Raw genomic sequence first — 24,230 nt, forward strand, 5'->3', positions numbered from 1 at the left:
CATTGAAATAATGAAAGGAAGCTTGGAAAAGAAACTAAACCATCCAAAGAATACGGTGGGATATTTTAGCCCAAATATTTAAATGCTAAAGTTATATAAAATCCAATTCCCATTTTAACCATTTCATTCCTTCCACCTCACCTCCATTCTCCACTCTAAAGAAACACTCCATTTTCCAATTCTTAAGTTACCACTGCAATAAGTGTTTGTATACAAATGGATGAGTTTGAATACAGTTTTGAAAATTAAGTATATTTATCCCAAAATAAAACAAAATTGTCCATTCTTCTAAGCACATTCTGCTAGCTAATAGTAAGTACTTAAAGTATTGATTATCACAAATTAAATTTTTATAATACTATAGAGAAGTATTTTTCTATTTTGTGACAGTATCTGCAGTCTTCCTTCAAATGCTAATAAGAGAAAACTGAATACCCAGTTGTTAAACATCAGATTAAAAAGTGAAATATTCAGGCTCAAAAACCATCTTCAAGGTGCTTTTACTTAATTTTCTCAGCTATTCTATTAAAATATTCAGACGTTCCAAATAACAACTTCCAAATAAAACCCACCACAGTTCCTCAACTCCCTTTGATTATATTTCTTATGTTTTCTTTATTTAACACAAAGGAAACCAAACTATAACTTGACAGAGAAAAAGCAGAAAGATGCCACAGACAGTTGCGTAATAATACGTTTTCCCCACCTTGGGGTTGCTTTGGTCTCTGCTATTCAGATGCCATTTCAGGAGCTGCCTGAGGCATTTGCAGGACACCAGAAGAGGCCATTTATTTTCTTTTGGGGAGAAATCTCAACAGTGTGGGCATCACAGGCTCCTTTTATTCCCCCTCCTCATCGTCTCTGGCTAAACTGCCATGGAGACCTGGCTCCATTTCCGCTTTGTTTCACACACTTTTCTAAGGACAGAGACTCCTTTGCTGGCTATTTGAAGAAATGCCTCAGGAAACTTGAGGCAGACCCACTCACCTGAGTTCACGAAGATGAAGCAGGTAAGAATCGCCATGTAAAATTCAGCCTCCATTTTCCACTTAACGACTGTTCATGCTTTGCTTGGGGGAAAAAAAAATTCTCCCAGATAAGAGAAGCAAAGACTAGGAAGGAAATGTGCCTTCATGGTGGGGGGAAAAGTCAGTGACGAGCACTTCCTCCTATTGAATTGTTTGGGGGAAGTTTTACACCAGTTGTCCTTTTGTCTGTTTCCTTAGAAAGAAGGGATTATGATTACTTCTCTTTTTTTTAATGTCGACAAAAATTCCAGCCCCCAGGAGCAGAATAAAATGTGTAAGTTTTCTTCTACCATCCCTTTGCCACGTGACTAAGCTCAAGAAGGAAGAAAAGAATTGTAATCTTAGGTAATTCAATGTTCCTACAGCATTACATCTCTTCAGGTGATGGGATTCTGCCGAACAAACACCAACCATGTAATTTATGAGGGTCTGTGACAAGGGATATGAAGACATAAACATGTACTGTGTGTATAATGATAGCTGGAAGTCTATCGAGGAAAACCACACAATGATGGCAGTTCTAGATCATTATCACTCAAGAGATGACAATACCACATTTTGAAATGGCCATCTCTACTGGGGAGAGGCGGACTAAAATTACACCCATCACACTGTTGACTGCAGGCTTTCCCCAAAAGATAATGGTCTCTTTCCAAATAAGAAAAAAAGCACATGCCTTACTCAACATGTAGTATTAAGAGTAGTTTATTGGCAGTAGGAAACAAAGTCAACATAGCTGCATTAAAAATTCGTATGTGAGCAGAACATCTAGTGTTTGCTGAGTGTAGATTGTTTTTTAAAACTTTGTCTCTTGAGGATTAAATCGTTTCAGAGATTTAAGGATATCCATGGCAGCATCCTTTTAAAGAACCACTGGAAATGGGACAGGTTACATCAATTTCAAAGGCATCTGCCTTTTACTGGGAGAGAGATTTTAGGTAGACATTGTATTCAAAAAGTCTTTCTGAGTAAAAGAGAGACAAGTATTTAAAATTCTTAATACATCATAGTTGCTACAAATTTGTTTTTCCCTTTGAAAGTAAAATGACTCACAATGTAGAAATACAGTGGATAGAATTCTGGAGCAGAAACCACCTCTATGCTCAATAGTAGAGAGTAAATACATATATACCCAATGACAATCATTGTGCTCTGTAATTGTTTGATAGGAGGTACTGATAAATACACATTTAATAGGTAATATTTCAAGACACATTTCCATATAAAATAGTTACTGCTTTCGATTTTTTTTCAAAAAGACAGACTTATTTGTTAAAAATCCATCATCAATCACTTGCAACTTTAGCGGCAAGATTCTGGTAACCGAGAAGGAATTAGCACTTAAAACAGGAATAGTTTAACAACTGACAGTCCATTCACAAGACAGATTTTGCAAACATTAAAGCATCTAAATGTTTACACAATAATAATTTCTTCAGCAGCTCTTCAAGGTATCATCTGATGACATATATTTCATACATATATTCTGTGTGGCAGATAGTCAATACAGACAAAACAAATTCCTCCTTAGCAGTGTGAGAAATCAACCATACCTCCATCAGCAGAGGACCTTCAAAATAATCTAAGGGATGCTTACAAGTGCATTCATATACACAAGAGGCTGGAGGACTTGAATATGTTGCCATCTTCCACAATCCATGCCCCGACTTGGCTTCATGGCTTCTCTTCCCTTCCACTGCGGGAAGCTCCTTCCAGAAGCCTTGAGTGGGTAATCAGCTAATCACCCCTAGAGATCAAAGGTCTGGTAAGTCTTCAGAGAATCACTGGACAGTTTCTGCTGAAAGTCTGCTCTCATACAGGCACAGAGCATGATGCACAAATTCATACTGCTCGCTGGTTTGGACCATTCCACCCCTGCAAGGAAGAGATAATATTAACTTATTGCTAACATCCCAGCATCTCAAGTAACTCAGAGACCACACTCAAGTGAAAGTGCTGTGCCAAAGACACACAGAACAGTTGGCATGGTAATTCTTTTGTTGTCCCTCTTTCCTATGTCCAGATGACCTGATAGATGATTTTAATATGCTAATATATATGAAGGGATTAACACAGTGTCTGCTACACAGTAGGCATTTGATTAATTTAACCAACGTCATTACTGAGGAGGCAGTACAGCCTTATGGTTAAGTACTTGGACTTTGGAACCAGACTGTCTGAGTTCAAATCCCTCTGATGCCTAGTCTTAGCGAGGGCAAATTGATCTTGGGCAAGTTCCTTAAAATGCTTTTGTCTCAGTTTCATCTGCTATTAAAGTAGGAGAATAACGGGATTATTCTCACAGGATTATTGCTAGGGTTAAATAAATTCACTTCTATTTGGAGTGTTAGTATTACTTCTAGGGTGCCTTATCATTCTTCATATGTTATACGGATTTATGCACTTGGATTTGATTGATGTAGGTTTACTGAACAAAACTGAACTGTAAAATGTTGCTCTTTCTACAAGTTAAAAGAACTACCTTGCAATGGTTTATTTGAGTATGTTATGTCCATCTAGTCAAGGCTATGGTTTTTCCAGTGGTCATATATGGATGTGAGCGTTGGACTGTGATGAAAGCTGAGCACCAAAGAATTGATGCTTTTGAACTGTGGTGTTGGAGAAGACTCTTCAGAGTCCCTTGGACTGCAAGGAGATCCAACTAGTCCATTCTGAAGGAGATCAGTCCTGGGTGTTCTTTGGAAGGTATGATGCTAAAGCTGAAACTCCAGTACTTTGGCCACCTCATGCAAAGAGTTGACTCATTGGAAAAGACTCTGATGCTGGGAGGGATTGGAGGCAGGAGGAGAAGGGGACGACAGAGGCTGAGATGGCTGGATGACATCACCGACTCAATGGACACGAGTTTGGGTAAACTTCGGGAGTTGGTGATGGACAGGGAGGCCTGGTGTGCTGCAATTCATGGGGTTGCAAAGAGTTGGACATGACTGAGCGACTGAACTGAACTGAACTAATGGGGAAACAACTTTTGGGTGTGGTGTGCTGGGTATTTAAACACAATAGCAGGAGATCCTTAAATGAGTTGGAAAAAGAGAATTGGTTCTTGCTTTTTCCCCCTTTAATATCATCACTAGTTATTCCGTGTACCATATGTTTAAGATTAGTGGAAGGTCCCTAACTTCATGAGAAGTAATAACACTGCTCCTTATACATTTATACATAAAGGAGGTATATTGAATTTTTTTTTATAATGGTTCCTTTACCTAGCAAAGCTACTATAGTTCTATAAAAGTTATTTTTCCTGCTCACTGAGTAACTGCATCCCTATTAATAACTATGTGAAGTCTTATAAAGTCTACATAACTCTGTAACCAATACTATAACCAATTTTAAACTTATTAATTCTTCCTAGTGGCTGTTGTTACCATTCAAAATAATTGTTTTTAGGACTTTCAGCACTTCAACTTTAGAAATGAGGTATATTGCCTTACTATAATGTGACTTCTAGTTAATGGTAATAACTAAAATTGGGCTTATATCTAGGTTTACTTGCCCACTTCTATAAATATAAGCTTACAAGGTATTAAAGCAGTAAGATTTCACTCTCTTAAACAATAGTGTTAAGTTAGAAACATTTCATCCTTCAGAACTAACACTAAACAGGTCAATCAGTTCAGTTCAGTTCAGTCGCTCAGTCATGTTTGACTCTTTGCGACCCCGTGAACTGTAACACCTCAGGCCTCCCTGTCCATCACCAACTCCCGGAGTCCACCCAAAGCTATGTCCATTGAGTTGGTGATGCCATCCAACCATCTTATCCTCTGTCATCCCCTTCTCCTCCTGCCCTCAATCTTTCCCAGCATCAGGGTCTTTTCCAGTGAATCAGCTCTTTGCATCAGGTGGCCAAAGTACTGGAGTTTCAGCTTCAACATCAGTCTTTCCAATGAATATTCAGGACTGATCTCCTTTAGAATGGACTGGTTGGATCTCTTTGTAGTCCAAGGGACTCTTAAGAGTCTTCTCCAACACCATAGTTCAAAAGCATCAATTCTTCAGCACTCAGCTTTCTTTATAGTCCAACTCTCACGTCCATACATGACCACTGGAAAAACCAGAGCCTTGACTAGACGGACCTTTGTTGGCAAAGTAATGTCTTTGCTTTTCAATATGCTGTCTAGGTTGGTCATAACTTTTCTTCCAAGGAGTAAGTGTCTTTTTATTTCATGGCTGCAATCACCATCTGCAGTGATTTTGGAGCCCAGAAAAATAAAGTCAGCCACTCTTTCCAATGTTTCCCCATCTATTTGCCATGAAGTGATGGGACCGGATGCCATGATTTTCATTTTCTGAATGTTGAGTTTTAAGCCAACTTTTTCACTCTCCTCTTTCACTTTCATCAAGAGGCTCTTTAGTTCTTCACTTTCTGCCATAAGGGTGGTGTCATCTGCATATCTGAGGTTATTGATATTTCTCCTGGCAATCTTGATTCCAGCTTGTGCTTCCTCCAGCCCAGCGTTTCTCATGATGTACTCTGCATAGAAGTCAAATAAGCAGGGTGACAATATACAGCCTTGACGTACTCCTTTTCCTATTTGGAACCAGTCTGTTGTTCCATGTCCAGTTCTAACTGTTGCTTCCTGTCCTGCACACAGGTTTCTCAAGAGGCAGGTCAGGTGGTCTGGTATTCCCATCTCCTTCAGAATTTTCCACAGTTTATTACAATCCACACAGTCAAAGGCTTTGGCATAGTCAATAAAGCAGAAATAGATGTTTTTCTGAAACTCTCTCGCTCTATCAATGGGATGCCCAAATGATGTACTTGGTAATAGAGAGGTAAATACATGATTTTTTTGGCAACTGCAACTCATTGGCAGAAATATATCATCATTCCTTTTCTATAGAACTGCACATTTTGTTGTACTAAAGGCAGCTCTCTGGTCAGTGTTCCTTGATCCTAAGTCGACAACAGGAGTGGCCAGCTGAGGTGATGACTTTTCTCAGCTGGACGATGACATCTGGGCACACCCCAAAACAGCAGGTGTCCGGAAGATGCTGGTTTTGACTGTGAGGCTTGGGAGAGCCAGCCACAGGAAATATTGAGCCCGCTCTAGGGAGGTGAGAGGTACCTCCCTTCCTTTGGCATCTGCACAGCTCATTAGGCTCCCTCCTTAAGCTGCAGACAGTCTATAGAGCCTTACAAGTGCTCAGTCTCCTGGACTCTGGTCTGTGAATTTCCTCTCACCATTTACTTCACTTTGAGACAAGATTTTCCCCTTCCTATATGTTCCCGTGAACATTGGTATCTACATGTCCAACTGTTGAATGAATGAAGGTGAAGACTAGGTTTAATCACCATCTTACCCCAGAAAGGTCAGCACTGTAATTTTAATGCTTGGAGTATACTTACTATCACATTCTGTTAACTAAGTCAAATGTTTCTGCCAGTGAAGGTGGACAAGATGTGGAAGCAGATTCATTAGTTGCAAACTAACAAAACTCTTGTGGATATCAAGGCTTAAGGGAGGTGTATGAAAAGTGAGGTTACTTCTTACTTGTTTTGAACAATAAAAGGGAAAGATTCGGCATCTGAGGGATCCTCAGAGGGCATGCATTCCAACTGCCAACAAAATGTCGCCTTTCCAGGAGGGAGAGATCTACACGGTAGATGGTCAGCTAGTTTCTGCCGGGGAGTAGTTAGCCTTTGCCAAAGTTGGCAGGAAAACTTTTGAAGACATCAGAATGAATCTGCTCCTCTTTAACTTTCACCCGCCCCATTGGTCAAACTGAAATAACCCTAAAAGCCTTAAGGTTCCTCTTAAGAGTCACACAATAGCTCTCTAAGTGTTGGAAAACAACCATCAAAGTCCTGTAATCTTCTCTTCTCTAGACTAAACATCCTGTGGTCACTCAATATTTCTATGCAGCCTGGTTTCCCTGTCACTCCCCAGTCTAGCCTCCCCTTTCCATAGGCTGTTTTATCAAGTATGACCTTCTTAGAGTGTTGTGTCTACTCTAGATGAGATCAAGTCAGTGGGAATATTTCCCTCTCTAGCTGCATGTTATAAGCCAAAGAGTCTGCTTCTGCAGGTGCACTGGGTAGAAAGATCCTGCAGTGCCTACTGAGTGCCTGGTGTTCGGCAAGTATTTTAGGATATTGAGTTAAGGTTTGGGTTAAAGAAAAAGCCCACAGGATAATTTTTGAATGTGGAAATCACAGCTCTCTTTCATTCTGTATTTATTTTTTTCAAACTAAGTGCAGAACTTTGTTTATTCCTATTCAACTTGTTGGTTTCAGCACAAAGTTCTTATTTACTGACATCACTATTTCTATCATTCAGTATATTAGCCTTTATTTCTCATCCCCTAACTATCTGGTGTCTCCCAGATAGTTAACAAGCATGCCTTGTGTCTTTTTATCTGTCATTTATAAAGGGGTAGAAAAAGACAGGGCTAAGACAGCGTCTTGACTACAAGTAATTTTATATCATGTCATATACTAATTCCATTTCAAAATTATTTCTAACTAGGTTTTAGGTCCTTTAAGAGCAGGCATGATGTTACAGTTTATGCATATTTGCAAAAGTGGAAAACATTTACTAGTCTGAAGTAAATACTTGTTAAGTAGGTTACTGAGGCCAGGATGTCTTATGTAGTATGAAAACATATAAGCTCTAGGCTAAAAGAAGGAAACGGGCATCACAGAATGCATTAACTGGACGTTGACTCAAAATCAGGAACTCATTACAATCATCTTTTAAAATATTATTTCCAATTACATATATTGGTATGTAGAACACTGCTGATCTTTGTAAGAACTTAAATTCTAATAATTTAACCTGCAGGTTTTATTTATCCTGATATGGGACAAATACAGTCTTTTATAGGCTGACCATAGTGCCTAAAACAAAATATATTTATGGAATAAATGAACATAGCAAGATTAATCATGAACACTTAAGACAGCCCTGTACTAATTCAGCCTCCAGGAGAACTCTGACTCAGATTGCAGGTACCTTTTGGGTCAGACAGGGCTCCAAGGACTTGCTGAGGTCTGGATCTATATTACTGATGTAAAGTTTCTGAGCAAGCTGGTTCTTAAAGGTAAGAAGCAGGAATTCTCTTTTTATTACTTTAAAAGGCATCATCCAACATTTTCTTTTTATTACGTTAAAAGGCATCAGTCAGTTCAGTCGCTCAGTCATGTCTGACTCTGTGACCCCATGGACGGCAGCACGCCAGGCTTCCCTGTCCGTCACCAACTCCTGGAGTGTGCTCAAACTCATGTCTATCCTGTCGGTGATGCCAACCAACCATCCCATCCTCTGTCGTCCCCTTCTCCTTCCACCTGCAATCTTTCCCAGTATCAGGGTCTTTTCCAGTGAGTCGGTTCTTTGCATCAGGTGGCCAAAGTATTGAGTTTCAGCTTCAGCATCAGTCCTTCCAATGAATATCCACGACCGAGTTCCTTTAGGATGGACTGGTTGAATCTCCTTGCAGTCCAAAGGACTCTCAAGCGTCTTCTCCAACACCACATAAAAGGCATAAGCAAACTCAATTATCAAGGCACTAAATAATCCTTGATCTCCAACAGATCATAGTTAAAAACTCAACCAAGGTTAAGATTTTAAAAGCTCCATGGTGATCAAGATGATGCTTCAGTGGAGAAAGGCTGTCATCAGTCAGGCAGCATGCCAAAATCACCACCATTACCCAACATACTGTATTTAAAGCACTATCTCTCCTTGGAGTGTCCTGTTTAGATACAAATCTTTTCCTGGGGGTATAACACATTAAGGTACAATACCTATTGCCAAATGGGAATTAGATTATCAAAAATGAGTAAGTGCATATAAAAGCAGGGCAAGGCAACCCAGTTAACCATGAGAGTCATTGTGAGTTTGAAAAAACTTGAGATGCCAAAGCATCAGGTTCATTACCAGTAGGGGCCAAAGAGTGTTAAGAGGTAAAAAGACATCATACACAGTTGTCAAGACAAATTGTCTCCACCACTTATTAGCTGCTGTACCCTTATTACATAATCTTTGCTGCGCTGTTTTCTCATCTGCAAAATGATGAGGTAATCATCTAACCATACCTGCTTTATAGACTGTTGTGAAATATAAATGAACAGTCCATTTAAAAATATTTATTACTCTACAGCTAAGCACTTGAAGATATCATAGTGTTAGCTACTCTTTGGTGCTATCTGGTCAAACAGGGCTGGATGGTAGGCTATGGAATGAGTCCTCCGAGGACCTTACAGAACTAAGAGCACATCGGGCAGAAGACTGCTCTGCCATACTGCTCAGCCTGGACAAGCCTAGATGTGCTTAGTTGCTCAGTCATGTCCAATTCTTTGTGATCCTTTGGACTGTAGCCCACCAGGTCCTTCCATGGGATTTTTTATGCAAGAATACTGGAGTGGGTAAGCCTAGATGGAAAAATTCAAATATGTTTTTAAATATGAACCAGCCTAGAAGTCACCTTCTAGTGAAGTCACCTACAGTGGAGGTAGATGACCTAGTAGAAAGAAGGAAGCCTGGAGTCAGACAGATTCAAGTTTGAATCCTTGCTTTTGAACCTACCAGCTACACGCTTTTGAACAAATCACTTATTCTATCACAGCTGAATTTTCCTGACCTGTAAAATGAAGTTAATGACAAATCTCATTAAGATCGTGAGGATCAAATGAGTCAGAGCCTGTCAACGTCTAGCCAAAGGCTATTCACAGAATTCCCAGGAGCACAGGTTCTACCACAGTGTCTGTGTGGGGAAGGAGGGTGTCCTTAGACTGGTTCCTAATCCCAGTTTTGACCAAGGCATTTCTCTTTAGTCTTTCTTCTTAAAATTATTGTTATTGGTTTTCCTTATCAGTGTTTTGTGGAAGATTTTGTCTTCCTAATGTTTTGTTTCCCCCCTGCAAAAGTTTAAAACCCCCTGGCCTGGCAAACAGTGTTTACCTAATAGGCTTCAAAATTTGCAAGGTTTAAATGAGATAATCCATAGAATGCTTAGCACAGTTGTGAAATGAAAACATCTCCTGCCATATCAATAAACAAGAAATATAATAGCCAACAGCAATTTCTGGCCTCCAAATGTGAATGAAAGTGAAAGTGTTAGTCGACCTCATGGACTGTAGTCCACCAGGTTCCTCTGTCCATGGAACTTTCCAGGCCAGAATACTGGAGTAGGTTGCATTCCCTTCTCCAGGGGATCTTCCCAAACCAGGGATTGAACCAGATTCTTTACCTTTTGAGCCACCAAGGAAGCCAAATGTGAATGAGAGCTCCTAAAACTGTGACCTAGCCAATCCCCCCACCTCGCTCCCTGCCCCACTGAGGAGCTGGGGGGAATGCAAGATGCAGCTATCTACCACTCCTTAAGATGAACAAGGAAACAGGATTTGGCCCCAGATAGCTGAGGTGCATAATAAAGGAATGAATTCAGTGAGCCCAGAGGCTTGCAGGTAGATATAAGAGATGTGGGTTCAATCCCTGGGCCAGGACGATCCACTGGAGGGCATGGCAACCCACTCCAGTATTCTTGCCTGGAGAATCCCATGGACAGAGGAGCCTAGCGGGTTACGGTCCCCAGGGTCACAAAGAGTCAGACATGACTGAAGTAACTTAGCAGCAGAGGCTTGCATCTTCTCATACATAGATTGCTGAATTCCTTAACTTGATATCTGATCTTTGATGTTCAGACTACCTGCTCCCTTTGTTGTAAACTTGTATATAGCCTGACTCCCCCTTCCACCTTCTTGGAACAGTTTTCTCAGAGCTACTGAGATTCTGTCTCTGTGGGGCTGGGAGTCCTAAACATTCCCACCAAATAAAATAACTCTGTACTTTCGGGTTGTGACTGTATTTTTTAGTGGACACAGTGGCTGTCACTCAGCAAGTATTAAATAAATGTCACATATTCTATTTCATATTCTTTTGGTAAATGCTTGGTTAACACAAACCCTTAGGGTGATCATGCACCTGGTTTGCTTGGGACAGACCCAGTTTACTCCTGCTGTCCTGGTCTAATTATTAATAAAGCCTCCTTTTCACCCTCAGAACTATGTTGGTTTAGACAAACTATCTTTTCACTCTAATTATGCCCCATTTCATGCTTTGGAAGAAAGTCACTTCTATTGCAAAAATGGTGCTGGGTGCAAGGCTCTGATTTCTTTGTGGCCACAGAATATGAACAGTGTGCTTGGCCAGGCCAGAAAGAACTCAGACCAACTGCTCTTCCAGAAATGTCAGATAACTCAAGTCACATCAGCCCCGCCAAACACAAAAATCCATGTCATCTTGGTCTCTGTGCACAAAAGCACGTAGCCATGTCAGCAGAGTAATCTCAGGTTAGAAAGGAAAAAACTATATTTTTTTTCCCCTTTGCTCCTGGGAGGTTGTGTTGAAAAAAAAAAAAAAAAAACACAACAAAAAAAAACCCTGCCAGATGCCCAGGAGAGAGATTTGGTTTTGAACATGTTAAAATTGTGACCTTTTGTGACTATTAACTCACACATACAAAGAGCAACAAGCCTTTCCTGCTGCACCGCCCAGCGCGTATCCGGTCTAATCAGTAGACAGAAGAAATTCTGCAGCAGTGACTCATTTCTGGGCTAACAATGGAACTGACGCTCCTTGGCTTTTTATTATTTTCGAATCTGGAATTCTTTTGGTAAAGTTTGGTACAGTAAATTTAGAACAAAAGGTGTGGATGATAATGCGCCTCCTGGGTAAAGCTCCGATAGCTTGGGCATGAGTCGAACACAGCTAACGTTTGGAGCTGAACTCGGGGTATCTTGGACAGACGTTTTCTCCATGTCTAAACACCATGTCATTTCAAGGACTGAGAATATAAACTGAATGTTTTGATTGATTCTGACCAGATATTTTGAATGTGGACATTTCTCTACAGAGTATGTCCACATTCCCAAAATACCTGGTCAGAATCAATCAAAACATTTAGTTTACATTCTCAGTCCTTGAAATGACACAAGTCAAATGATAATTTAATGCCCTAGCAGATCTTGAATTCCCCATATTTTTTTTTTTTCCTTAAAGCTGGTCAATTTTCTTCTGAACATCCAGGTTAACACTCAATTGACTCCTAGCTGAGAAGAAGGAAAAGGTTGTCCTGACAACCACTTGGAAGACTCGGTTAGCGTAATCTGTTTTACAAGAGGACATCTTGTTACGGCCTAGGAACTGTGATGTCAAGGAAATCCAAACCAATTTTTAAGCTTTATCTTCAAGTGTTCTTAAAATAAGTAAACTAAAGTGTCCAATTCCTGATCTTCCAATGAGATTGTTGAAATTCACTAATTAAGGGGATCTCTGTGATGAGTTGGGATTGTAAAAGGATATGGCTCAATGCAAGACAAAAGTTAATAAAAAAAAATATACCAAGAGGTGGAAATTTTAGCTTTGGAATTATTTTAACCAAGTTTTGGAAACAAAGAATTTTCTGGGGACACATATTAGCTAAGGAAACTGATAGCATATGTATTCCTCCTCTTAGGTTGTTATAGTTTAAAAAAACCCATCAAACTAAAGTGATTAATCAAAACATTTAAACAATGATATGACGCACACTGGAAGCATTTTTCTATCCTGTCTGGGAAGCCACAAGTAAGGACTTTGGATGTCATTACAATTTAAGGTCCCCAAGGTAAGGATGTACAAAGACAACTGCAGATTTCACTACTGACTCTCAAAAGGGAGGATTAGACAGATTGTTTCCTGTTTCTGGGGAAGGAAAAAAGGGGGGGAGGGGGAAGAAGAAAAAAAAAAAAGACTTTGAGATCACAAATTATTTTATGTGTTTCACTTCCCAAACTCTGTTTTCAAGTTCTTCCAGAGTTCAGAGGTGCCAAGTGGGATGAAAAGAAATACAATGAGGAAAAAAATTGCCTGACGTCAGCCTGCAATGGAGCACATTCCTTCCCTCCCTGCCTAGATGTCTTTTGATGGTCACATATGGCTCCTTAGTCATTCTCCATATGCATATGAGGCGGTCTCTGAGTATCCTAGGCCATTTTATTACTATGCATTATTATTTCTTTTAAAGGACAAATATCTCTCATACACAATGTGTAAATGACCTTCCTCACTATCTCATACCATGAAAACATTGTATGAAGTGAAAGCTGCTCAGTCATATCTGACTGTTTGTGATCCCATGGACTATATAGTCCATGGAATTCTCCAGGCCAGAATACTGGAGTGGGCAGCTCCTCCCTTCTTCACAGGATCTTCCTGACCCAGGAATAGAACCCAAGTCTCCTGCATTACAGGCAGATTCTTTACCAGCTGAGCCACAAGGGAAGTCCAAGAATACTAGAGTGAGTAGCCTATCCCTTCTCCAGGGAATCTTCCCAACCCAGGAACTCAACTGGGGTCTCCTGCATTGCAGACAGATTCTTTACCAGCTAAGCTACCAGGGAAGCCCAAAACATGGTATAAACAAGTCTAAATGAATCTCTTATAGCAGGCTCTAAATATGGTGAAAAGTGGTTGGTTTAGCTTTAATAGCAACTGGAATTCTTAATTAGGTGGTATTGTCACAACAATTTAGTGATATTTAAATAAGATAATAAGGGCTTTCTAACCCACTCCAGTGTTCTTGCCTGGAGAATCCCAGGGACGGGGGAGCCTGGTGGGCTGCTGTCTATGGGGTCGCACAGAGTCGGACATGACTGAAGTGACTAGCAGCAGCAGCAGCGGGGCTTCCCTCGGAGAAGGCAATGGCACCCCACTCCAGTACTCTTGCCTGGAAAATCCCATGGATGGAGGAGCCTGGCAAGCTGCAGTCCATGGGGTCGCTAAGAGTTAGACACAACTGAGTGACTTCACTTTCACTTTTCACTTTCATGCATTGGAGAAGGAAATGGCAACCCACTCCAGTGTTCTTGCCTGGAGAATCCCAGGGATGGGGGAACCTGGTGGGCTGCCGTCTATGGGGTCGCACAGAGTTGGACACGACTGAAGCGACTTAGCAGCAGCAGCAGCAAGTAATAACACTGGCGTGCGCTCGCAGTGCCTCAGCCACACTGGGTCTGCCCCCGCTCAGGGCGCGTGTATCCTCCCTGCCCACACTGCTCGGGCTTTAGGTTGTTCCGCCGGGAACAATCAGAGGCCGGCCCTGGGCTGAGCTCCCAGGTCCAAGCCACTCAGGTTCGGGCACTCGGGTAGTCCTCAGAGGCGCAGACTCGGTTGGGCCTGCGTTTTGTGTTCTTCCCAGATCCGAGCAGCTCAGGTGATGAGGTGTTCGGCGGGCGCCAATGCTGCGACTTATCGCCTCCCCGCCACTCGGTTATCTGGGTGTAAAACCGGCGCACCTTCTCAGGCAGATGTTGACCGTCCAGACCCCCAAGAAATTTTAGTTAGCAAAGAAGCCTGCTTACAGTTTTATAGATAGTGTCTCTCTGGGGCTGCGATTGCCCCCTTCCGGCTCTGGATGCCTGTCACCGGAGGGGGAAGGTCTGCAGCCGGCTATCTCTGTTCAGTCCTTTGTTCTGTGCGCGGGCCTGGCAGCAAGTAATAAAATAGTATAATTTAAAGCACTATGGGATTCAAAGTATAACCATCAGGTTAAGGTCCATGAAATATTCTACTCTTAAAAAGAGATCTTTGGACCAGAAACAGGTTGGAGACCTCTGATAAGTACCACTTCTCCTTCTACATATGGAGATTCAGAGGCCTAGAGTGACAAGTGGTCACGCAGGAAATTAGGGGCAGAGGTAGGACAAGCTTCAGGCTCCTTGACATCTGCTCCACCCATCCCTGCCACCTCTTTCTCTAGTTGTTGCCTGCTTCCCAGTCTCACCAATGTGTGTGTCTGTGTGCATGCGCGCACACAAATGCACAGTCCCTCAGTCGTGCCTGACTCTTTGCAACCCCAAGGACTGTAGCCCATCAGCCTCTCCTGTCCATGGATTTCCCAGGCAAGAATACTACAGCAGGTTGCCATTTCTTACTGTAGGGGATCTTCCCAAATCAGGGATAGAACCCCTGTCTCTAATGTCTTCCTGCCTTGGCAGGCAGATTCTTTACCACTGTGCTACCTGGGAAGCCCTGAGATGCATCAGCCAGTGCTCTGTCCCAATTGCCTGTTACCGACTTCATCTTTTAATCAAAATGAACACAGTGGCAATGAAGGAATGATCCATGAATGCACTTCTAAATAAAACACATCTGGGTGCCCACCACTTAATTTTAACTCCCATTTGGAAAAAAGGAAATCCTATTTTAGTTCAAAATATGCTCAAAAGTATTAATAGGAGAATCACAGACTCATGAATCTTCAGGGAGAACTATAGCATCTATTAATAGTTGTTGCCCAAAAGCCAATAAAAATAATGTCTTGCCAGAGAATGAGGAATCCACCAAATGGCTTTGTCACTGTTGTTACACTGGAAGCATCCATTCAGCATAACACACTCATTTCTAAATCAGACCATTTGAATTTATTGCTAAAATGCAGACTTGTGATCTGAGTACAAATTGCCGGTTTATGTTATGTTGAATAACAATGTTCAAGCATTGTTATTTGTTTTTTGTTTTCTTTTGATTAGGTTTTTGATCCTACTCAATGCTCAGACTCTTGATTTATCAGTCATGTAACCCATCTCCAGTATCCAAATCACTGTTTTTCTTTGCTGTTAGCCAGGCCTTGGGCTTCTCAGAGGAGGCAGGTAAAAGTGGTGGGGGATAAACTATAATGAAGATGTAGTGTCCAGCTTTGGATCACTAGTGGATAGAGGCTGCTGTTAAAAAAGGTATGAGAGGATAGGAAAAATCTGGTGGAGCTTGAACTCTGAAGAGTTCAAAATATTAGCTTTTTGATACATTAACTCCATCTTTGGTAGCCCTTATTATACTAAGCTAGATGCTCCAATTAGTCAGTCCTGCCCTTTCCTTCGGAGAAGACAATGGCAACCCACTCCAGTACCCTTGCCTGGAAAATCCCATGGACGGAGGAGCCTGGTAGGCTGCAGTCCATGGGGTCGCTAAGAGTTGGACACAACTAAGCAACTTCACTTTCACTTTCATGCATTGGAGAAGGAAATGGCAACCCACTCCAGTGTTCTTGCCTGGAGAATCCCAGGGACGGGGGAGCCTGGTAGGCTGCCGTCTATGGGGTTGCACAGAGTCGGACACGACTGAAGCGACTTAGCAGCAGCAGCAGCAGCCCTTCCCTTTCACCTTTTTAATGGTCTCCTCCCAGGCTCACATTCCTCTGCCATCTCTAGTTTTCTCTTTGGCACCAAACTTTGGAAAGAACAGCTTATATTTATTATTTTATAACTTCTTTCCCTTTCATTTAGATAGTCTCGGAAAGTGTTATGTGGTCAAATAAACGTGAAAGAGTGCTTCAAGTAAGTGAAATGGATTACCATCCTGGGGGATGCTTTGTATCCCTTAACACTTTAATACTTTTTTTGACTATCCAGGTGGAGATGGGTTCTAAGAAACATAGCATACAGATTTTTTCCTCAAAATTGAGAAACTTTTATTTATTTATTTATTTTTTGCCTGAGTATAGGCTAATCTGTACTGTAGCTAATCTGACATGCAGCAGGTTCTCAGAGTTTAACTAATCATTAAAATGTGCCCTGAGGGACTTCCCTGGTGGTCCAGTGGTTAAGAATCTGCCTGCCAATACAGGGGACATGGTTCGATCCCTGGTCCAGAAAGATTCCACATGCCTCAGGGCAATGAAGCCTGTGCATCACAGCTACTGAGCCTGTGTGCTGCAGCTACTGAAGTCTGCACACCTAACGCCTGTGCTGCAGGAAGAGAAGTCACCGCAATGAGAAGCCCAACCACCACAACTAGAGAGAGTCCTGGAGCAGCAATGAAGGCCAAGTGCGGCCAAAAATAAAATAAATAAATAATTTTTAAAAACCTTTACCTAAAAAAAGAGCGGCCCTGAGAACCACAATGTCTGTTAAGAAATCCATCTTGCTCTACCCAAAGTAGGGGCTTCCCAGGTGGTGCTAGTGGTAAAGAATCCACCTGCTAATGTAGGAGATGTAAGAGATACAGATTTGATCCCTGGGTGGGGAAGATCCCCTGGAGAAGGAAATGGCAACCCACTCCAGTATTTTTGCTGGGAGAATCCCATGGACAGGCAAGTGGAGCCTGGTGGGCTACAGTCCACAGGGTCACAAAGAGTTGGACATGACCGAGGTGACTCAGCTTGCATGCATGCTCCCCAGGCACCTGATGCATGTTCAGCAGTAACGTTCAGTAAATCTTTGTCAAATACATGAACACATGTGTGATTCAGGGGGACTGCTCGGAGCAGAGATCTTGGGTGAACGTTCCACAGCACACAGAATTCACACCCACTTACAAACACCCACCCTGAAATATCCCTCGACAGGGATGACTCCATCGGTTTGACACGCTCAGTCACATCAGCCTCTGTCCCTGTGCGGGGGAAGACCCTGTATTGGTTTCATGCTCTGCTGTCACCATCTTGAAGGAGTTAATCATTTTTTAAAACAGGGCTCCACATTTTCATTTTTACTGGTCCCTGCAAATCAGGTAGCTGCTCTTGCCAGAGGTGTCTTCTGCCTCTCACCTTCACAATGCACAGAGCTGTCTGGCAGTCTCCTCAATGGCAGAACCTCTTCTGGGGCCCTCTCTTCAGTTCCCCTTCATCAAAACCTCAGTTCTGAATGCCTTCCTGATGCGTGGACTTACACTCTCTAGCTAACATGCCCTAAGCTGGAAAAGGCTAGGTCACCCTGTTTAATGTGTTAATAGCCAGGAAGATAAAGGGGTTTCCCTGGTGGCTCAGGAGCTAAAGAATCTGCCTGCAATGCAAGAGACACGGGTTCAATCCTTGAATTGGGACTATCCCTTGGAGAAGGGAATGGCTACTCACTTCAGTATTCTTGTCTGGAGAATCCCATGGACAGAGGAGGCTGGCGGCCATGGGGTCTCAGACAGTTGAACATGACTGAATGACTAATATATACACACTTCTCACCTCTCAACTCTAGGCTCAAGAAACTTAAAAAGAATAGCTCTTTAGACAAAAAGATTGTCTCTCTAATAGTAGTGTTTTAGACATTTGCCACACAGAGATATTTTAGGCACCATCTATAGATAGATATTTTGGAATGAGGCAACATCTCTATGTTCCTCAAATTATATTAAGACAACTGCTGACAATATCACTCTATTCATGAAACAGCTGCCCTTCATGTTAACCACTGTTTTAAAAATTGTGGTGTCACTGCATTTTTCATTGACAAAGAATTTTCAAAGGGCTATGTTTTTGTCTAGCAATTTTGCAATAAACATATTCCAAAAACTTATTTACTTTTAATCAAGAGTCATACCTTGAGTTAGAAATCAGAAGTCTCAGATGCCAAAGAGGTCTACTTTGCCAGTTTCCTTAGCTGAATGTTATCAGACAAGATATTTTATATCTTGAATTTTTTGTTTACTTATTTTTAAAAAATGAGGCTAAAGAATATCTCTTTTCTGACTCTTGGGTTCATTTTTGGAGTTAAATGAGATGTGCTTTGAAGACCATGGTGGAATGGCCATCCTTAAATAAATCTCTGTAATTAATAGCACATTTGGGGATGTCTGAAGACACACTCCAAACTGAAGGTAAGGATGACCACAGAGACCAGGATTGCAGACAGGTTTGAAGAACTGATGAAGAACAATAAGCTGCAAGAGCAGGAGGGCAGACATTCAGATTTTCTAAAGCCAGTTTTCCATTTACTGGCATAAGGTTAAAACATGGTCAACAGCAGCAGTCACCTACAAATTGGGAATTTTGAAAATGAAATATGACAATAAATGGATGAAATAATGAAGCAAGACACAAGAAGTATTGGAAGAAGTTGGATGGGGGTCAAAGAAAGGAATGAGGTTTTCTGTTTTGCTTTTTATAACAACTAAGGAAGTGCAAATTGTACTCATTTCACATGCTAGCAAAGTAATGCTAAAATTTTTCACATGCTAGCAAAGTAATGCTCAAAATTCTCCAAGCTAGGCTTCAACAGTATGTGAATCTGAGAACTTCCAGATGTTCAAGCTGGATTTAGAAAAGGCAGAGAACCAGAGATCAAATTGCCAACACCCATTTGAACATAGAAAAAGCAAAAGAATTCCAGAAAAACATCTACTTCTGCTTCATTGACTTCACTAAAGCCTTTGATTGTGTGGATCACAACAAACTGTAAAAAATTCTTCAACCAGAATACCAGACCACCTTACCTGCCTGCTGAAAAATCTGTATGTAGGTCAAGAAGCAACAGTTTGAACCAGACATAGAAAAATAGACTGGTTCCAAATTGGGAAAGGAGGTATATTGTCAAGGCTGTATATTGTCACCCTGCTTATTTAACTTATATGTAGAGTACATCATGGGAAATGCTGGGCTGGATGAAGCACAAGCTGGAATCAAGATTGCTGGGAGAAATATCAATGACCTCAGATATGCAGATGACACCACCCTATGGCAGAAAGTGAAGAGGAACTAAAGAGCCTCTTGATGAAAGTGAAAGAGGAGAGTGAAAAAGTTGGCTTAAAGCTCAACATTCAGAAAACGAAGATCATGGCATCCGGTCCCATCACTTCATGGCAAATAGATGGGAAAACAATGGAAACAGTGACAGACTTCATTTTCTTGGGCTCCAAAGTCACTGCAGATGATGATTGCAGCCATGAAATTAAAAGACATTTACTCCTTGGAAGAAAAGCTTTAAAAAACCTAGATAGCATATTAAAACGCAGAGACATTACTTTTCCAACAAAGGTCCATCTAGTCAAAGCTATGGTTTTTTCAGTAGTCATGTATGGATGTAAGAGTTGGACTATAAAAAAAGCTGAATGACAAAGAATTGATGCTTTTGTACTGTGGTGTTGGAGAAGACCTTTGAGAGTCCCTTGGACTGCAGGGAGATCAAACCAGTCAATCTTGAAGGAAATCAGTCCTCAGTATTCATCGGAAGGACTGATGCTGAAGCTCCAATACTTTGGCCACCTGATGTGAAGAACTGACTCACTGGAAAAGACCCTGATGCTGGGAAAGATGGAAGGCAGGAAGTGAAGGGAGCAACAGAGGATGAGATGGTTGGATGGCATCGCTGACTCAATGGACAGGAGTTTGAGCAAGCTCTGGGAGTTGGGTGATGGACAGGGAAGCCTGGTGTTCATGGGGTCACAAAGAGTTGGACACAACTGAGTGACTGAACCAACTAATGTTAATCCTGCGAAAGAAGGAAGGCAAAGAAAAGACTTTCCAAGGAAAATTTCAAGGAGATGATCTGCTTCATAAACAACAGAAGCAGCTGCTTAGGATTTATGTAGAAGGGATCTTGATGAATAAATCAGTTAGTATGATTTCGAGACATGTATTGGCAGTATTTCAAATCCAAGGGGTAGGGAACCTATAGAGTATAGATCAGCAGAGAAGTGGAATGTTTTGAAACTCCTACCTGGAGCAAAATGACAAGCCTTGTGGGAAGACCTTGGTATTGATGGCAGGCCAAGGCTAAATTTTCTGCCTATTTGCTTTAGGAAGGAAGGAGTCAATGAGAGGAGGCATTGTGATATGGTTTAAAAAACGTATTTGTGATTTTCTTCAGAGTTAGAGGGCAATCTGGTAGACTTGACAGAGTAAAGTGACTGGGAAGTAGAAACCAAGGTGGATGTCAGGCTACAGAAGCAGGTAGGGGAGGAGGGATATAGGGGTGGGTGAATAGACAAGATCTAAGAGGTACAAAAGCCTAAACAATGGACAAACCAAGCCCCCTTTTTTCAAGGTGTTGTTTCAAATAGAGTCAGATCCAGTGCACAGAGATGAACTGGAGCCCCTAGGGATCTGTGGGTCCCATGAAGGAGCCTTGTTTACAGAAGAACAAAGCAGAAGAGATTACGATCACTGCAGGAGCAGCTCCAGGCTGAGTGGGTGCTGTCCCTCACTCTCTAATGTAGGGTCCCTCTTCTTGGTGAAGGTAGGTCCCAGAGTCTGAAGTGAAGCAAAGGAATCCTATTCCAGTTGGGGTGAGTAGTAGTGGATAGAAACAAGGCGGTTTCAGGAAACTGAGACAGTAAATATAAGAGGAGGGGACAGAGAATTAGAGCTATCTCACGCACAAAAACATTTTTGGAAGCAATTACATGTGAGGCTTCCCAGGTGGCACTAGTGGTAAAGACAGGAGAGACTCGGGTTCTACCTCTGTGTTGGAAAGATCTCCTGGAGGAGGGCATGGCAACTCAATCCAGTATTCTTGCCTGAATCCTATGGACAGAGGAGCTTGGCGGGCTACAGTCCATGGGGTCACAAAGAGTCACGGCTCTTTGACTGAAAGTCACAGCTGAAGCAACTTAGCACACATGGAAAGGCAGAAGTGGGGAAGAGGGTAGAGAGAGAGTAAGAAACCTGACTAGGGGACTTCCCTGGTGGTCTACTGGTTAAGACTTCCAATGCAGAGTGTGTGGGTTCAATCCCTGGTCAGGGAGTTAAGATCCCACATGCCCCACAGCCAAAAAACCAGAACGTAAATAACAGAAACAATATTATAACAAATTCAGTAAGAATTAAAAAAAAAAAAGAAACCTAGACTAAGTGTTCTACTCAGTACATCACAGGTGTAATCTCATCTTACTCTTACTGCAACCCTGTGGGGTATATATTATTATTTCCATTTTACAGACGCATGCCCAGGTTCTTGCTATATCTATTGATAATAACTGTGGCTAACCTTGGTTACATGCTTATGTGCCAGCCACTTTACAGATTACCTTTTACTCCTTATAAAAACATAAGAATTAGATATTATTATTACTTCCATTTTCCAGATGAGAAAATCAAGGCAAGGAGAAGTCCTGTAACTTGCCCAAGGGCACACAACCAGGCAATGGTGGGAGCCAGGATGCAAAACCAGGCAGTCCGTTTACAGAGTCCATAATTGTAATCACCATGGGTAACTGGCTTATTAAAGCCAGTCAGAGTTAAGAGGAAAAATAGAGGGAAGCTACACTTATAAAGATGGAGAAATGATTATTTAAAAGGAAAGAAAGAAGGATAGTGATGAAGAGGGAAAACCTCATCCTGGAAAGCAATTTGAGTGTTTAATTTTTAGAGATTGGAGAGGCTTTATTGATGATTTTAGTAATAATGAAGATGACAGTAACAAAGTGAATATTTATCAGAAGGCTTCCTATGTGCCTTTATATCTATCTTCTCATTGAATTTTCAGAATAATTCTTTCGTCTGTATTGAAATTGCAGGACCTAGTACAGAGTAGCAGCTCAATAAATATTTATTGCGTGACTCTTAAAATGTGACTTTTGTGGTCTCACTTTTAGGAAACTCTAGGTCATAGGGCTAAATTCCAGGAGGCTCAGCTTCTGTGACTATCGTGTTTTATTACCTCACAGCATTTATCTGTCTGAAATTATCCTGTTTATTTCTTTGCTGTTTATTATCTCTTCTCTCTCACTGTTAGCATGTAAACTCTAGGAGAGCAGCGCCTCACTCATGTTGTTTCAGTACTTGCAGCATCCAGAACAATGCCTTGCAGTTAAAAGGTGGTTGATACACACTTGCCGTATGAATGAAGAGAACCCACAGCTGAGCTCTGGGGACAACTCTTCTCCCACAACAGCACAGTGAACTCCAGAGCAGGCAGGTCCTCTGCTCATGTGATTGCAAGCATCTTCCTCTCTGTGCCTGTTTTCAGTGAGCATCTGTTCACTTTCTCGGTCACTCACCTGTCATTCCCTCAACTATTCATTTCCCCAGGTTTAGTTTTGCAGCGAGCAAGAAAAGAAATTGCTTGTTTGCTCTGTTTTCAGTGCATAAACAGAGACCATCACAAAAGTTATCAAATCACCTATACCTGAAAATGACTCTTTCACCACACACCCATTAGGAAGACTACTACTACAAAACAACAAACACACAAGTTGGAATCCCTGTATACTGTTGATGGGAATGTAAATGGTGCAGCTCCTATGGAAACCAGTGTGGCATTCCTTGAAAAATTAAAAATATTACCGTATGCTCTAGCCATCTCATTTCTGAGTATATACCTTAAAGAGTCTCAAGTAGCTATTTGTACACCCATGTTCAAGCAGCATTATTCACAGCAGCCAAAAGGTGGCAGCAACTTAAGAGTCCATGAACAGATAGCTGGATAAAGAAAATATGGTATATACATACAGTGGAATATTATTCAGCCTTAAAAAGGAAGGAAATTATGACACATGCTACAATATGGATGAATCTTGGAGATACCATCCTAAGTGAAATAAGCCAGTAACAAACACACAGAAACAGTATGAGTCCACTTATATGAGGCCCCTAGAGTAGTCAAATTCAAAGAGTCAGAAGGTGAATGGTGGTTGCCAAGAAAATGGCACAGAGCTTTGCAAGATGAAAAGATTTCGGAGACTGCTTGCACAAGAATATGAATATACTTAACACTCTGAATTGTACTATTAAAAATGGTTAAGATGGTAAATTTTGTCATATGCATTTTTCACAATTCAAAAAGGATGAGTGGAGAAAAAAGATGACTCTTGGTAGTATGGCATACGCCTCACTCTAAAGGAGCAAGATCCTAAAGTGAAGGACTCAGTGAATTCAAATGAAAATACAAAGTCCCTGTGAAGGAACAGAGGTGGAAGTCTAAGAGCTACCACTATAAACAACCTGCATCAGAGACAAGGAGGGTTAAGCACAAGCTCTTGGTTTTGGGTTCCTGAGGGTCAGTGTTGCAAATAACACTTTCTTTGATGACTTTTTAATATAATGTACATTCTTAAGCATTTTACACAAATCTTTATAGAGTTAGGCGTGTGATTAAATCAGGTTGTGATGCTGCTGCTGCTCTGAAGTGTCTCTTGTTACATCCCACCAACACTCACCTGTCCACACGCAGCTGGCAGACGATGCCCAGAGTGTCCACAACTCCTTCTTCTCTCAACTGTCGACAGCCAATGGATGTAGCAATAAAACACCCCGTCCTGCCTATCCCTGCACTGAAAAGAACAGACAGTGAATTAAAAGGTGCAGGGAAAATAGCAGAGATAAAATATATTCCTTTAACATTGAAAACAACCATTAGGATCAATAATAATAATTATGATAAGAGTAGCAGCTCTCGTGTACTGAGTGTACAAACCTGGCCCTCTGCTAAGTGCTGCATCAGCATTCTTCCTTTTAGGTCTAAGAAGTAGGATGAATGGGATGGAGGGAGGT

The 24,230-nt window shown here is 41.5% G+C and overlaps 2 protein-coding genes across 3 annotated transcripts in view; both read right to left on the reverse strand.

Annotated features, from left to right (window-relative positions):
* PTPRB (protein tyrosine phosphatase receptor type B) overlaps positions 1-1,111 on the reverse strand; it is a 129,177-nt gene extending 128,066 nt beyond the window's left edge. For both annotated transcript variants that reach the window (XM_055580480.1, XM_055580470.1), the window contains exon 1: positions 988-1,111. In XM_055580480.1, coding sequence (XP_055436455.1) covers positions 988-1,042 — 55 coding nt within the window. In that variant the 5' untranslated portion in view covers positions 1,043-1,111. The remainder of the gene's footprint in view (positions 1-987) is intronic.
* Positions 1,112-1,722: 611 nt separating this feature from the next.
* Positions 1,723-24,230, reverse strand: part of PTPRR (protein tyrosine phosphatase receptor type R) — a 277,193-nt gene continuing 254,685 nt past the window's right edge. Inside the window, exons 13-14 of the mRNA XM_055580529.1 lie at positions 23,897-24,010; positions 1,723-2,903 (exon numbers count right to left, since the gene is read on the reverse strand). Of these exons, the coding sequence (XP_055436504.1) occupies positions 2,810-2,903; positions 23,897-24,010 (208 nt within the window). The 3' untranslated portion in view covers positions 1,723-2,809. The remainder of the gene's footprint in view (positions 2,904-23,896; positions 24,011-24,230) is intronic.

This window comes from Bubalus kerabau, chromosome 1, assembly GCF_029407905.1.
Source record: "Bubalus kerabau isolate K-KA32 ecotype Philippines breed swamp buffalo chromosome 1, PCC_UOA_SB_1v2, whole genome shotgun sequence".
Taxonomy (NCBI): Eukaryota; Metazoa; Chordata; class Mammalia; order Artiodactyla; family Bovidae; genus Bubalus; species Bubalus kerabau.